A 13,603-nucleotide genomic window follows, 5' to 3' on the forward strand; every position below is an offset into this window, starting at 1 on the left:
CCTTTTTCCACAAAGTATCTTTCAAATACTGAGTGAAGCATTCATTAAAACCTACTTTCATAGCCCACAATGGCTAATAAATCACATAATCCTCATCTTCTATCCTTGTCTAAAAACCCAGCAACATAGTGACTGGAGCATTGTGTGGTTCCTCTAGACTCCCCCCTTATGCCTTCTGGAGAGCTCTGTACTATCCTTCTGTGCATGTCATAGCGAGCATAGATCAAAGGGGGCCAGATTGGAGGCCACCAACCCCAGCACATGGCCCTTTCACCCTCTCACCCACACTCCGCCATTAATCGGCTGGGTTATAACACAGTCCTCCCTCCTTCAAGCTGGACGCTTATTTGCTTAGCTGACCCACTTCTTTTTGATGTTCAGCAGTAGTCAGACGGGTCCTGGTGGCAGGTTACAGTCCCTCTCACACACAGACTTGCATGGTTGTGTCCCACTTGTCAGCTGTGTTTCTCAGTGAAAGTGTGGGAGGCTGGCGGTTCGTGCCAAGGCCAGCAGTGATTACCATGCAAGCATCAGGGTCTGCACACACACTGAGAGATGAAGGCTCTATCAGTTTTCTCCCCTAGTTTCTGATAACGCTCTGTTTTTGTCACAAAGCCTTCAGAAATCTTCAAGTAGATCCATGTCTGTGTTTTTTCAGACACCAGCTAAGATTAGAATCTAGCTGTGTGTGTGTGTGTGTGTGTGTGTGTGTGTGTGTGTGTGTGTGTGTGTGTGTGTGTGTGTGTGTGTGTGTGTGTGTGTGTGTGTGTGTGTGTGTGTGTGTGTGTGTGTGTGTGTGTGTGTGTGTGTGTGTGTGTGTGTGTGAGAGACAATGAGAGATGCCTCCTTATTTGGCAGCTACGGGGTTAAACCTCTGTCAGATCTCCTTGTCATTTTATATTACGTCTCACCTTTTCCTCATGAAACCCTTCCAACTTATCAGGCTCTTAGACATCATCCACGCAGTTCTTAAAAGTCACCTCTTAAATCTCTCTCTGCATGTTTTGAAGTTGCTCATCTGTTCATCCCAATTTATCATTTTTAATCAAATGGTTCTGTTAACCTCCCAATCCCCCCTTCATCTACAGTAGACCACATCCATCAATCCATGAGTTCCCTGTGCTGGACTTCATTAGGTCCTAAGCCCACCGCAGAGCCCCCCCTCTGCCATATAGAGACATGGAGCCTGATAAGGGGATATCCCATGAGGATGTTGACTAATAGCCTACATGCTGATACTGCTCCTGGTCAAACATGTGGTGAGAGAGACACCGGCTGATAGTTGCAGGCACATAAAGATAAAGACTCCTCTAGACTTCATACATATTGTTGTGGTCTTTTTTGGCGTTTTCTTCAGGGGTATGCCTTTTTGTGCACATGCTTGGTTTTTTTGCTGGTTAGTAATGTTATATAAAAATTGAGTGCACCGCAAGGTTGCTTGGGGGTAATTCACACTGTCCGTAGGTAATTCACTCTGTCCCAGCATCTCCGCAGACTTCCTTCCTGCCAGTTTATGCATTCTTTGCTGTGACAAAACATTAATGGTGTCACTGCCTGCAACAGTTTAAAAACACCCTGTGTTGACATCTGTCTGATTAGACACCAGCTCGGGGTGAAGCTGGGAAGCTACAGTAGGATGTGATTGCTTAGGATGCTGGATTCTCTGTAGGAAATCAGTTGCACTGTAGATATGTATAACATCAATGTGCATAAGACAAGCCTGCAAAAACATAGTTTGTTTTTGAGAGAGCTTATAGGAATTAAGGATTTATAGGATAAAAGAGTAATACAAATTCAGCGTTTCTGTGACCGTTATACTAAATATGTTCTTTTATCCTCACTCTCTTGTGCTCCGAGCAGAAGAAAGAGCGGGAATGCATGCAGCTGCGTTTAGCCGTCCTGCGCAGTGAGCTGCAACGACAGAAGAAGGCGCTGAGCAGGGAGATGGAGCTGCAGCAGAAGGAGAGGGTACAACTCCAGAATAAAGGTAAAACAGGTGCCTCTTAATGCCACACTGTAAATTTTTTAATTGCTGATTCCCCAGTGCAGGGGACGGTTAAGCAGAAGTAATAGACGAATAGTAAATGCTTGTGTAGTTAGCATTTTATTCACCATTATCAATAAATTAACTTGATCACGCTGGTGGAAAATAATTCAAATAAGATAAACTGATCGTTGTCGTTTTATTTATTAAATTATAGCTTAACTGCATCTAGGCACTCTTAAATTGACAAATTCAGTCTAATTAAGTTATTCTCAGATGTTGTAAACAAAGCAAATGAAACTACAACCTGAACTAATTTATTTCACCCTAACACTTTTGTGGTGTTCATAATTTGCCTTTAAGCCGCATCAAGCTACTTTCATGTGTGAAGTGAGTTGTTGTGTGTACACAGAGGTACAGATTCTTCGGGTTTGTGCATCCTGTTCCAGGCCGCTGAAACAGTTGTGGAGCAGAGTCATTTAGTTAACCATGTGATATCTGAATGGCTGATCTCTGATCTGATCTTTGGACCTCTACTACACAAATAAATGACTGTTTTGAAAGTCTGAGCATACAGTAGAGAAAATGAAGTCTAAAAGTCAGTGTGGGAGGAGTTTTGGTGACTTATGTGTGCACATACAAAACCCCCAGTGTAGTTTATATGCAGCTGTTAAGTTCAATTCATTTTAGATAATTTATACGCAGTAGAGCCAATTCACAACACAGTCATCTCGAGGAAAACCCAACAAATCCTAGGTTTAATGTAACAAACAATGTTTAGCAGCACCGTGTAACGGGGTGTACAGTTAGCTGGTTTCTGTGTATGCTTCTAGAATGCGCTGCATCTGTTTTAAATTGGGCCCAGTGCCCAGGCCTGGTCTTAGGCCATAGAGCAGGGCACCTCACTGAGCTGCCAACTTAAGGTGGGGATTGGTAGTGATTAGGATGGAGTCTATGCATTTACTTAGAGGCTGCGCTATGAGGGGGGGAGGGGGAAATTTCCTGTGTCCTGCTACTTAAAATAAAAAAAAAGCTTCTTAATTCTCAGCTTCTTTACCTGTCACCACTCTGTCTGCAGCCAAAGTGCTCGGTGCCCTCCTCTGCCCTGTCATAGCTTTTGTCCAGACCGGCTTATTAGGACATAGATGAGGAAAATTCCTTCAGCGGGATAAAGAAGGAAAATGTATTTTAGGACAAATTGAAATGCTGAGGCCAAGTGAAGCTGTCCTGACAAACTAGTTTTTTTTCCTCCTATGCTCATAACTCAAAAGCCAAAAACCATATGCTGCGACGCTTTTCTGTACTTTCAACTTGTTGTTTAGCTCTTGTAATCAGCCTGCACATATTCATTTGTTTGACGATCGGAAAAAAAACCTGCGTTAATTACAGGCAGGATACTATCGGAGACAGCTGTTTATAGTATATCATACAGCAGCTGACCATTCTGTCTGATTGTATTTAGATTGGCACCGCCACGTGTTTGTTTCATATGATCTCAGCTTTCATTTTGGAGGCGTGCGATTTTATCAGTTGTAGCTTAAATTTCATGTAGGACCGCTTGTTTTCCACATAAGCTTGAAGAAGCAAACTTGATTCTTTTCAGTTAAGACTGTAAATAGATAAACCAAGCAATGGTGATTTTAATTCTCATTTATTGACAATATTAGTTTAATTAGAACAGAGTGTTTAATTTGTCACTTTTTCACACATTGAAGAGTTTATTAGAAACACGTTTCTTTGTAGGTTTTATTGGATGTCTAACAGTATGTGTAAGTACACTGCTATGCAATTTATTCCCTGGGGGCATCCCATATGGACTGTTAATCTTTATTATTTGCCACGCTTTTTAAGATCTCATTTCTACTTGGCTGTGTGGTCCACTCAGCCCATTAGTGAATAAGTCTCAGTAAGTATTCTTGGGAAAAACGAGTGCCTTACTAAAAACCCAGAGATACGTACAGTTGAGGTCCTGCAGGTACATGCAAGCCAGCCGATAAAGATGAGATGAAAGTTCGATGTCTGCATTTTTTTAAAAGGAACTATTAGGACTTTGCTGCAGGCCATGCTGGTGCTTGTTCTGTGTACATCTTTGTTCATATAATACTATCCTGGACAGTGTTGGCATAATAAGCAATAAAGAACATCAGCAGTTGGTATCATCCTGATGACCGGTTAATGACTGCCTGCTGATTTACAGTAAAGGCTGTGAAATCATAGCAGTGGTGCAGAAGTAAAAAGAAGAGCACTTTTTTTATACTTGTGCTCCACTTCATGTCTTTCGCACAAATCATAACAGGGGACATATAAGCAAGACCACAGTTTTTTCCTTTTCCATGGCTGTGAGTTCAAAATAAAAGTGTGGAATTAATGGCTTTGGTTCTGCTTGGGTTACACTCTTGTCACAATTTCCTCATGTCTAATTCCCTCCTTCCACCTTGAGTAGGCGACATAAATCAGGTCTATAGACGGCGTTTATTGTAGTGCTAGTCATTCTCACGCTCTGTAATACAGCCAAGGCTCCTGACCAATAAATGTCAGTGATGGGTTTTCTCAAGTGAGAGTGACGCAGCATTGTGGAAGCTATTGTGTGTGTGTGTGTGTGTGTGTGTGTGTGTGTGTGTGTGTGTGTGTGTGTGTGTGTGTGTGTGTGTGTGTGTGTGTGTGTGTGTGTGTGTGTGTGTGTGTGTGTGTGTGTGTGGCTTGTAGCCATTTGTCACCTTGGAGAAAAGGTCTCATATTGAAGCTATCATCATTAAGCTTACTTAAGCAGCAGCTGAGCTTCACACATCTACATCCTTCAGCTGGCTGCAGCATTGCCTCATGCGCTGACAGGTACTACACACCAGGTCTCAGCTTAAAGAGGCACCAAGATTTTTTTCTCCCCACTTCCTTTCTCTTTGCTCAGTCCCATGACTTTCCTGTCAACCTCTGTCAAACCCGATTTTTGTTTTTTAATGTGCAGATTTTATAGTTCTTAAACTCCCATGATCCATTTTTTAGACTCCAGTAATTCTTTCCTCTTGGAGCTGGCTTGTATTGACCTTCAGCTCAGTGACATGAACTTAACAATGTGTCTGTAAGACAGTTTTTATAAGTATCTGATTTATGTGAAAAAGTTTTTTTTTCTCATGTTTATGTGTATAATCACAAGAAAAGCCCATTATGTGATGATGACAATCTTTCTATTGGGCACTTTCATCAGCTGGGCTAAGGATTTTTTTCTTTTAAGTTGTAGCATCATAAGTTAAAGTTTGGTTTTTTTAAAAAAAGACAGCTCAATAACTCTGGGAAGAAAACTCTTTAAAAGACAGCTTTTGAAGGTTATTACAATTTTCTAAAATGCCACACTCAGTGTTTGTTAAGAAAGGAACCTGGCTTTACAATATCATGCATATGTCAAAAATCCCCCAAACTATTTTGAACTCCCTGATTTCATTATTGTTACATTAGGATTTTTCAGCCATAGCTTCAATAGCTTAATAACATTGTAAAGCCTGTCTATATTTTCTATGATGGTGCCCTGACACAAACTGGAACACGTTAGTGAGATGACAGAGTGAAAAGATGGATGGATAGAACCGATAGGGCTGGGCATTACATGAAAGCAAAAATCCAATACAGGCCTGTGTAGTCAGTGTTAAAATATGTTTCTATGTCATCACTTGCAGCAGATGGACGACCTGTCTGATCTCTGTCTGACTCTTATCTGTCTTATGAATTAATCTGATGGAGATACCTCAGAGTACTTCTCCTTCTTTCGAAGAGCTCTGTCTGTCTGTCTGTCTGTCTGTCTGTCTGTCTGTCCGTCCGTCTGTCTGTCTGTCTGTCTGTCTGTCTGTCTGTCTGTCTGTCTGTCTGTCTGTCTGTCTGTCTGTCTGTCTGTCTGTCGTTCGTTTTACTCTTAAGATGCCAGTCTTGAGCATCAAATGGGATTTGATCAAGCAGTTGCTTAGAACTCAAACGTTCGACCAACTGGTGTCATCCTGCTTTTCTGGACGTGGGTTACAGTTCCATAAATTAATTTTATTTTGGCATAAAGACGGGTGACGATGTAGTTTCTCCATCACCTGCTGAAGCAGTTACAGTCCTTTAGCACAGCTGCCTGATGGCATCACTACCTATACAGAGAAAGCAATTAGGCAAAAGCATTTCCTCTCTATACTCATTATCATTGTGTATCTTAGCTTCCTCTGCTTATTTATATTATAATAATGGTATCATATGTAATGATTTCTGAACAACTAACTAAAACTGAGTGCATTGTTTGACTTGTTTAAATGAGCATTGATTACTCTAATTATTTAGTTATTAAAATAATGTTCCTCCTTAAGGTGTGATTCTTATGCATTTGCCTCTGGTTCCAACATATGTTATGTTGCATGAACACAGAGTAGACAAAGAATCACATAGAACTAAATAATATTACACTGATTTATTGTGGTTACGCAACTTCCACCGGCTGTATCACCACTGTGCCCTATCTGTCGGATTTGATTTATTTACCCTGCTCTGTATTTACAGAGTCTGACAAATCCTGTAATTTGCATACATATGTTGTTTAGTTTTATGTGATGTCAAAAGGAAATGGTTTTGGCGTGATCTAAAAAAATTTAACAGTGGATGGCAACTAACCAAACACGGGCCCACCTGGATGTTCAGATGGAGTTGAACATAACCCATAACTGCTAATTTTCTTCTTGTCTTTTGTGTGTTTGTCAGAGGATGCATTCTCCGCTCAGCACGAAAGTCTGAAGGACGAGAAAGAAACCCTAAGCAAGCAGCAAAAGGAATGCACTGCTAAGAGGTATGTGTGAACCTGTAATTGGCTATTGCTTTATTCCTGACAAACCTACCAGCTATACATTACCCAGGGCAGAGCCATTGATGTGACCGAGTGTGTTGCATAATTGTATTAAACAGTTTTGAGATTACATCCTGCCTCCCACCGTGCTTTTTTCAAAGCAAGGGGATATTTTTATGGCTGGTGCTGCCTATTTATGTGCTTCAACAGCCTTTGCACATTGCGTTAAGCAGCCTGTTGGCTTGTGTTTGCCTTGGCCTGTGGGGGAATGTGCACAGTGGTTGTCGACCCTAGATACAACTTTGTTTGTCTGAGACGTACCTGGCAGTCAAATGTTATACCAGAGCCCTGGAAAGGCCAGGGAGGGCCAGGAAATTAACTGGGACATTGGGACATCTGCCTAAAATCCACTGTTGGTATTCATTAAATATCTTTCTAGTTAATGTCCTTTTTTTACATGCACACTTTCACATTCTTTTCTTATGCAAGTTTATTCACAACTTTGTTGTACGTACGGCAGTTCTTAACAGTTTAAATCCACTTAGTTTGATTAAATCACCATGTTACATCCCACCCACCACCTTCCATAGGAAAATGGTGTCCAAAACAAAACTAGTATGTCTTTCGAATAATCTTTATTTTCTTTCTAGTAGAGACTTTGGTAGAGAGCTACAGTAGATACTGCTTACATACAGTATTCTAAAATTATGACCAGCGGCTTATTGGCCTAACTTTACTGTATCTTAAAGTACCAATTAATGATGGAGAAACAGCAAATGTTTGGTAACCTGGGAAACTATCTTTTGTACATTAAGTGCTAGATTTTAAATTTTAGCTGCTCTTGATATCAATAGCTTCCTTGAGAATATAGTTGTCAGGAACGCAGCTCCAAAATAGTGTCCAATAATATTGATTTGATTCCGATTTAGATCATCATGCACTGATCTATTCCATCTTTTGTTTGAAGCTGCACGGAAAAGACGGTGCATCACATTCTCCAACAATTTTCACCCTGTTTTTCATCCACATGGAATTTTTCTAAAGTAGTTTTGTAAATTTGGTTTGGACAGTCAAACTGCACACCAATCATTAAACCACAATAGCCAGTTGATTAGTTATGTCATTAAACCAGTGAATGTTACTTTGATTCTTCACTGGCATTCACTGGACCATGTGTCTAAACATCCTTGAAGAGTTACTGTTTACTATTTACATGCAGAGCTCATTTTACCTGCAGATTGGAGCAGCACAGACACTGGAAAAGTGGTGGGTTTGGCACAGATTTGTCCTACATCTGTAGACTCTTAAAGTATCTGTGATCTGTAAACAACAGCTCTGATCTTTGTGCCAGCCAGTTACTCACAGTGTCGTCCTTGTGTCTGGTTTTGCCTCCCTAGAGAGCAGTTCCTCAAGTCCAATGCTCAGCTCACCTTCCGCTGTCGTCAGCTTCTCTCTGAGCTTTCATACATCTACCCCATAGATATGGTGAGTTAAATCTAGCTATTCTCCCTTGCACACCACATTTTACCACCAAGAAAAGGTTGTTCAAGCAGGTACTGGAATAATGTTCCTTCCTAAAACCTGGTTCTTAATGTCATTGCCACTTTAGAGGATTGCCAAGAGTCTTCACTCCATCAATTTGCTCATCTGACACAATTCTGTTATAGTAACTCATGTTTCCTTATCCAGTAGTATATAATGACAATAATGATAAAGCCAAGCACCTCTGCCAGCACCAAAGCAGGTGTTTGGCCCCACATGGGCTCATCTAGGTGCACGTCTGATGTCTGCTCATTGTCTTTAATAACAAACCCCTGATTTCAATCCACAGACTAATCAGTCGGATTATGTCATATGCGGAGTGAAGCTGCCAAACTCTGAAGACTTTCAAGGTAATTTACTGTGTGTCCCTGCTTGTGTGTTTTAAGGTTACAGCAGGATAATTGGTGTTAAGGCATGCCGAACAAATGTTTGGTCTTAGATTTAATACTTGTGATTATACACAGATATTTGGTGAAGAAAAGCAGTTGAATGCTTTGCAGTTCTGAGACTGATGATATCATTGTTTTGGCTCCCGTAGATGGTAATTTGGAAATGGGAGTATGCATTACTATTCTAAGTTATTACAGTCTGAAATGTGCATAAATGGCATGTTACCAGTGTGTTATTTTAAAGCATAATGGCATAATTATCTCATCAATAGGGGCAGTAGTTCCAGCAGCTGGGAACGAGTGACGCCCTTCCTAATTTAAGTGATTTAATGCAGTCAGAATTTACCCAATCATGACAACAGGTCTTTACTGAAATATGTGCAATGAACATGATCACGTTCCCAGTAACTGAAAGCAAGTTAATAGCCACAAACCTGGCTATTTCTATATTACCTTCTTCACATCTGACTTCATCTTTTTCTTCTTGTCATAGTAAGTAGAGAGAATATTTAAGTATTTTGGAATGATTTTAGGAGAAATGCAGGAGAACAGATGTGTTATGACTTAGCCCAAATGCCCCTGGTCTCTAACCTGGGTTGCTACAGAGATAAAGACAACTGGCTACTGAGGAAGGAGAAGGGAAAGTGGTTTCTATTGAAAATAGGTGAATTATTAAATATTAAATAAACTGTAAATATAAATTACATAAAATGTCAATAGTTTTGCATTTACAGTAAATGAGGTACATGTAATTCAGAGATTAGGGCCATCTATGAAGGCTGGGGAGAAAGAGTAAGGTACACTTGGGTGTATCCTTCTGTTTTTTGTGATGTTTTGTTGGCTACTGGTGGAACAGTTTTCCAACACCATTTGTCACAAGATGCTTTTGTATCTGGTTTCACACACAACATCAAGAACTGCTCAGATAAAACTGGGGTGGGGGTGGCTGGTTTGCATGGGTAATATATGGTTGGCTTTAGAACAGTGCCACCATTGTTCACTCTGCATTTTCAAGCTCCTCTTCCTCACAGGTGGTGAGACCAAGTAGGCTTTAGAACCCATAATTCAAAAAGGGCACTGTCAATGCCGCCCACTTCCTGCTGTCCCTTTCCACCTGTTGTTCATCTGTAGCAGCGTGCTAATAGATCAGCATTAGTAGTGATGCAGTAGTGACAGCAAGCCTGTTTGTGTTTGCAGCGTTCATGTATTTCTTTGAGTTGCAGAGCTGTGGCTGCTTCCGCCTATCAGTCCTGCATAGGTGTACACGTAGCAGTAAGTAAACTACTGAGCGTGTGCAGGAGATGAAAGTTTAAACCGAGAACATCCTAATGCATTTACTGCTAACTACTACCTTTATGCCCTCCGTCATGATCAGGTGGCTTGCACTTGGTGAAATGCATAAAGCTACCCATTAGCATTCACCCTCTAACAACCGTGATCATTAGACATCCTGCAGAGGGCCAGCACAGACGACGTGTAGACATGACGGCAGGAAAACATTGGGAAGCATGCTTTTAATCCCTCACTTTTACCTAACTGTGTGAGGTCTGCCCCACAAAGATGGTGTTCAAGTCCAGAACTGGGTTTGTTGAGGCCACTTTGAAAAAGCCTACAGGGGAGAGTGTCCCACATTAGAGACAAGGTTCAGGGTAAGTTGGAGTCCTAATCCTACTGTGGGTCAAGATGTGGCAGGGTGGTGCTGCATTTAACATCTGAGTAAGCCTTTCTTGTCAGCTCAACTTGGTATCAGCAGTCTCCGGTTGCTCCCTAGGGTGTCGCTTATAGTAGAATTTCCTTTACTTGACCTGATATTCCTGTTTATGTGATGAATCATCCTGAAGCACTCGAGGCCAGGAAGCTGTTTACTCCAGGTGCTTTAATTGCAAAAGTTCAGGAAGTGGAGCAATACAAACCAGGCTTTTTTGTTAAGTTAAAAAACACGTGAATAAGCCAAGGAGCCCACCGCTCACTATTGCCATAGTCTATTATTTCAAAGCATTAAGATAAAAACCACGACAATTTTAAGTCTGTGCCTAAGGCGGTGTCCTGCTGCTGTTTGAGAATGTGAAACCACTTAGCATGTTGTCTTGAAACCATTTCTCGTACTTAAATCGAGACGGTTTTCTGTTTCGTTCCCCCATCAGAGACTTCACAGAGGCATCCAGCTTTCTGCCCTGAAAATATTTGGGCTCAGAGGGGATAGAAAAATGTGACGTTTAGCTTTTCAAGTGCATATCTCAAATGACTTTGGGTATCCCACTGCACCCTGTGTGATCTTTTTTTTTCAAATACTTTGTTTGCTGTGCCAAATTTTGTCTTACTTTCAAACCATCTTTCCCACATTAGTCCACATCCTCTGAATGTTTGGTTGCCAAGTTATCTTTGGGTTGGACCTTTCTGCATCTTTGTTTGCGTTCACAAGACATGGACATGGTTTCACAGTTTTTTTTCACATGTACATGTACGTTTTTGATACAATATTGTACTGATGTGGAACGATTCAAATGATGCCGTTTTCATTATTTTTTGCATTTTATTATGATTTGATACTTCTTCCTGTTAATAAAGATCACTTATAGTTCCCCATAATACATTAATACTCTATTTCAGTCCTATTCACTGCCGGTTTTGTTTGAGAGAAAAATGCTACAGTACAGTATCTGCTGTTATTATTATTTTTTTTTAAATGACTCTTTCACCCTCTCAAATAATGAAATGTCAAACTGCAGCTCAGGTCACCTGTTGCCAACTAAGATGAACTTAGTGAGCAAACAGGCCGAATGTGACTGTGTCTGGTAGTTTAAAGTATAATGTGGAAACTTGTGTTTCCAGAACAAACATATATTTGTGTTTATATATTATATAATGTGTGACTTACTGCAGCCTTTTTTTATGTTGTGTACTGTAGCAAGGGATGATGGGAGCATAGCTGTCGCCCTGGGTTACACAGCACACCTGGTCCTGATGATCTCGTGCTTCCTGCAAATCCCTCTTAGGTATCCGATAATCCACAAGGGTTCACGCTCCTCCATCAAGGACACCATCACTGACCGACTCACTGAGAAGGAGCGGGAGTAAGTAAACAACACCATGCACCAAAGCTTAACATGCTTACAAACCCACAAGATTTCCACAATATATATATCAGATATGTATTTGTTTTTGTGTTCTATAGGTCGTGCTATAAGATTTGAACAAAGTATTATTCAGATATTTAATCTCCTTCTGTGCCATGAATGTGTACACAGTCATATACATGTCCTCTATAGAGCTGTGGCATAAACAGGTTTGTACTGCTTAAGTAATGTAAACATTTTAAGTCAGAGCATCTGCAGAAACATTTGTTTTTTTTAAGGAGCGTAGAAATTATGAAAGTCGTTCTTAAAATGCAGCATGAAATCTTACACAACACATCTTACACACACACAAGTGGTGTGTTTCAGCTGATTTTGATGGATTTAGCTACCCCATGTTCTTTTGCATCTGCTCGGTCACAGTGACAGCCGTTTTGGGTGAACAATCATCTGTTGCAGCGGTCGGTGCAACAGATGATTGTTCCCTCGCAGTGCACAGTACAACGGGATTTGTTTTTTTTCCACTTGTTTTCGTCACACTCATGACTTGCAGGGTCCTGTCTTTCATCAGCTGGTGGCAGCTTCAGTATTCTGCCTGTGAGAGAGGATTTAGGCTGGATAAAATATCTCAACACTCTTATGTGCGTATTTCTTTACAATGCTGAATTTATTTGAATCATTTGTTGCATCCAGTACCAGGTCAGATTGGGCCTAGGAACCACAGAGATGCTTGTTTTTGCTGTTCCCTCCCTTCTCCCATTGCTAAAACTAAGTCTAGCTTAGACACTAGCGTCTGTCTTCATGTTCTGTTTTCTTGCGACCATGGTAACAACTTAAAGTTCCACTCTTTTTAGGTTTGGTGTTAAGAAAATGCTCTATGAATTTCAGTCGGGACTGTAAATCACTGTACCCTTTTATGTGCCTGTGTCTCTATCACACCTGTAGGGCTGTAACCACTTTGATTAATGTGTTCACGTTATGTGATTTTTAGTGAATCCAGAACTTAGCTCAAAGGAACTTGGTGAAGAAAGAGCACAGCAAATGATCGACTCAGAATCTAATGTCACCTGGGGGCTTGCAAGAGCGGTTTGTGTAAGATATAAATTTTACAACACACTCTACTCATAGCTGACGGCAATGTAAATAAATTATTATTTGCATTTGTTATGGTCTTGTAACTATGCAACATGTCGGGGTGAAAAACCCCTACCGTGTTTATAATAATTGCATCCTTGGGGCACGTGCGCTCAGATATGCTCCTCACATACATACTGACGTTTCACACGTGCACCAGGTGCGAGTGGGTGAGTAATGAGACAGATTAGGCTATAATAAGCATTGTAGCTAATAAGCATGGGTGAATTAAATTGCTCTCTTAGTACAAAAAAGTGCATTCTCATGTATGCACGTGGCAACTCTTCTCAATACATTTGAAATGCATTTGATGTAAAATATTTCTATTTGTGTGCAATACCTTTTTATTTATAACTTATTTATTCATTTAAATTATATGGCAGCAATGTTTTGTAGTTTATTTTCAACTTTATAGCTAAATATTTTGATCTTGGGTAATAACTATACTACTAAAATAACTAGTACTATATACTTGAAATTATTAAGAAAATGTTACTGCTTTACATGGTCTTTTGGAGGCACAAGACGATAAGAAGCAGGGAGAAACTGTGGAACATAGAGACACTATGCAACATGCTGCAATCTGTCAGTGACTGTGATTGCAGTATGACAACAGGTGGAGAAGCTCACTCTGAGTCACGTTGCAGGATATTTATGCCAACCACCAACAAAAAAATAA

General features: G+C 40.5%; 1 protein-coding gene across 2 annotated transcripts in view; it reads left to right on the forward strand.

The window, feature by feature from the left end:
* Positions 1–13,603, forward strand: part of uvrag (UV radiation resistance associated gene) — a 57,098-nt gene that overhangs the window by 12,058 nt on the left and 31,437 nt on the right. For both annotated transcript variants that reach the window (XM_041073709.2, XM_029173284.3), the window contains exons 8-12: positions 1,861–1,987; positions 6,704–6,788; positions 8,183–8,270; positions 8,617–8,677; positions 11,625–11,790. In XM_041073709.2, the coding sequence (XP_040929643.1) occupies positions 1,861–1,987; positions 6,704–6,788; positions 8,183–8,270; positions 8,617–8,677; positions 11,625–11,790 (527 nt within the window). The remainder of the gene's footprint in view (positions 1–1,860; positions 1,988–6,703; positions 6,789–8,182; positions 8,271–8,616; positions 8,678–11,624; positions 11,791–13,603) is intronic.

Source organism: Betta splendens, chromosome 14 (assembly GCF_900634795.4).
Source record: "Betta splendens chromosome 14, fBetSpl5.4, whole genome shotgun sequence".
Lineage (NCBI taxonomy): Eukaryota > Metazoa > Chordata > Actinopteri > Anabantiformes > Osphronemidae > Betta > Betta splendens.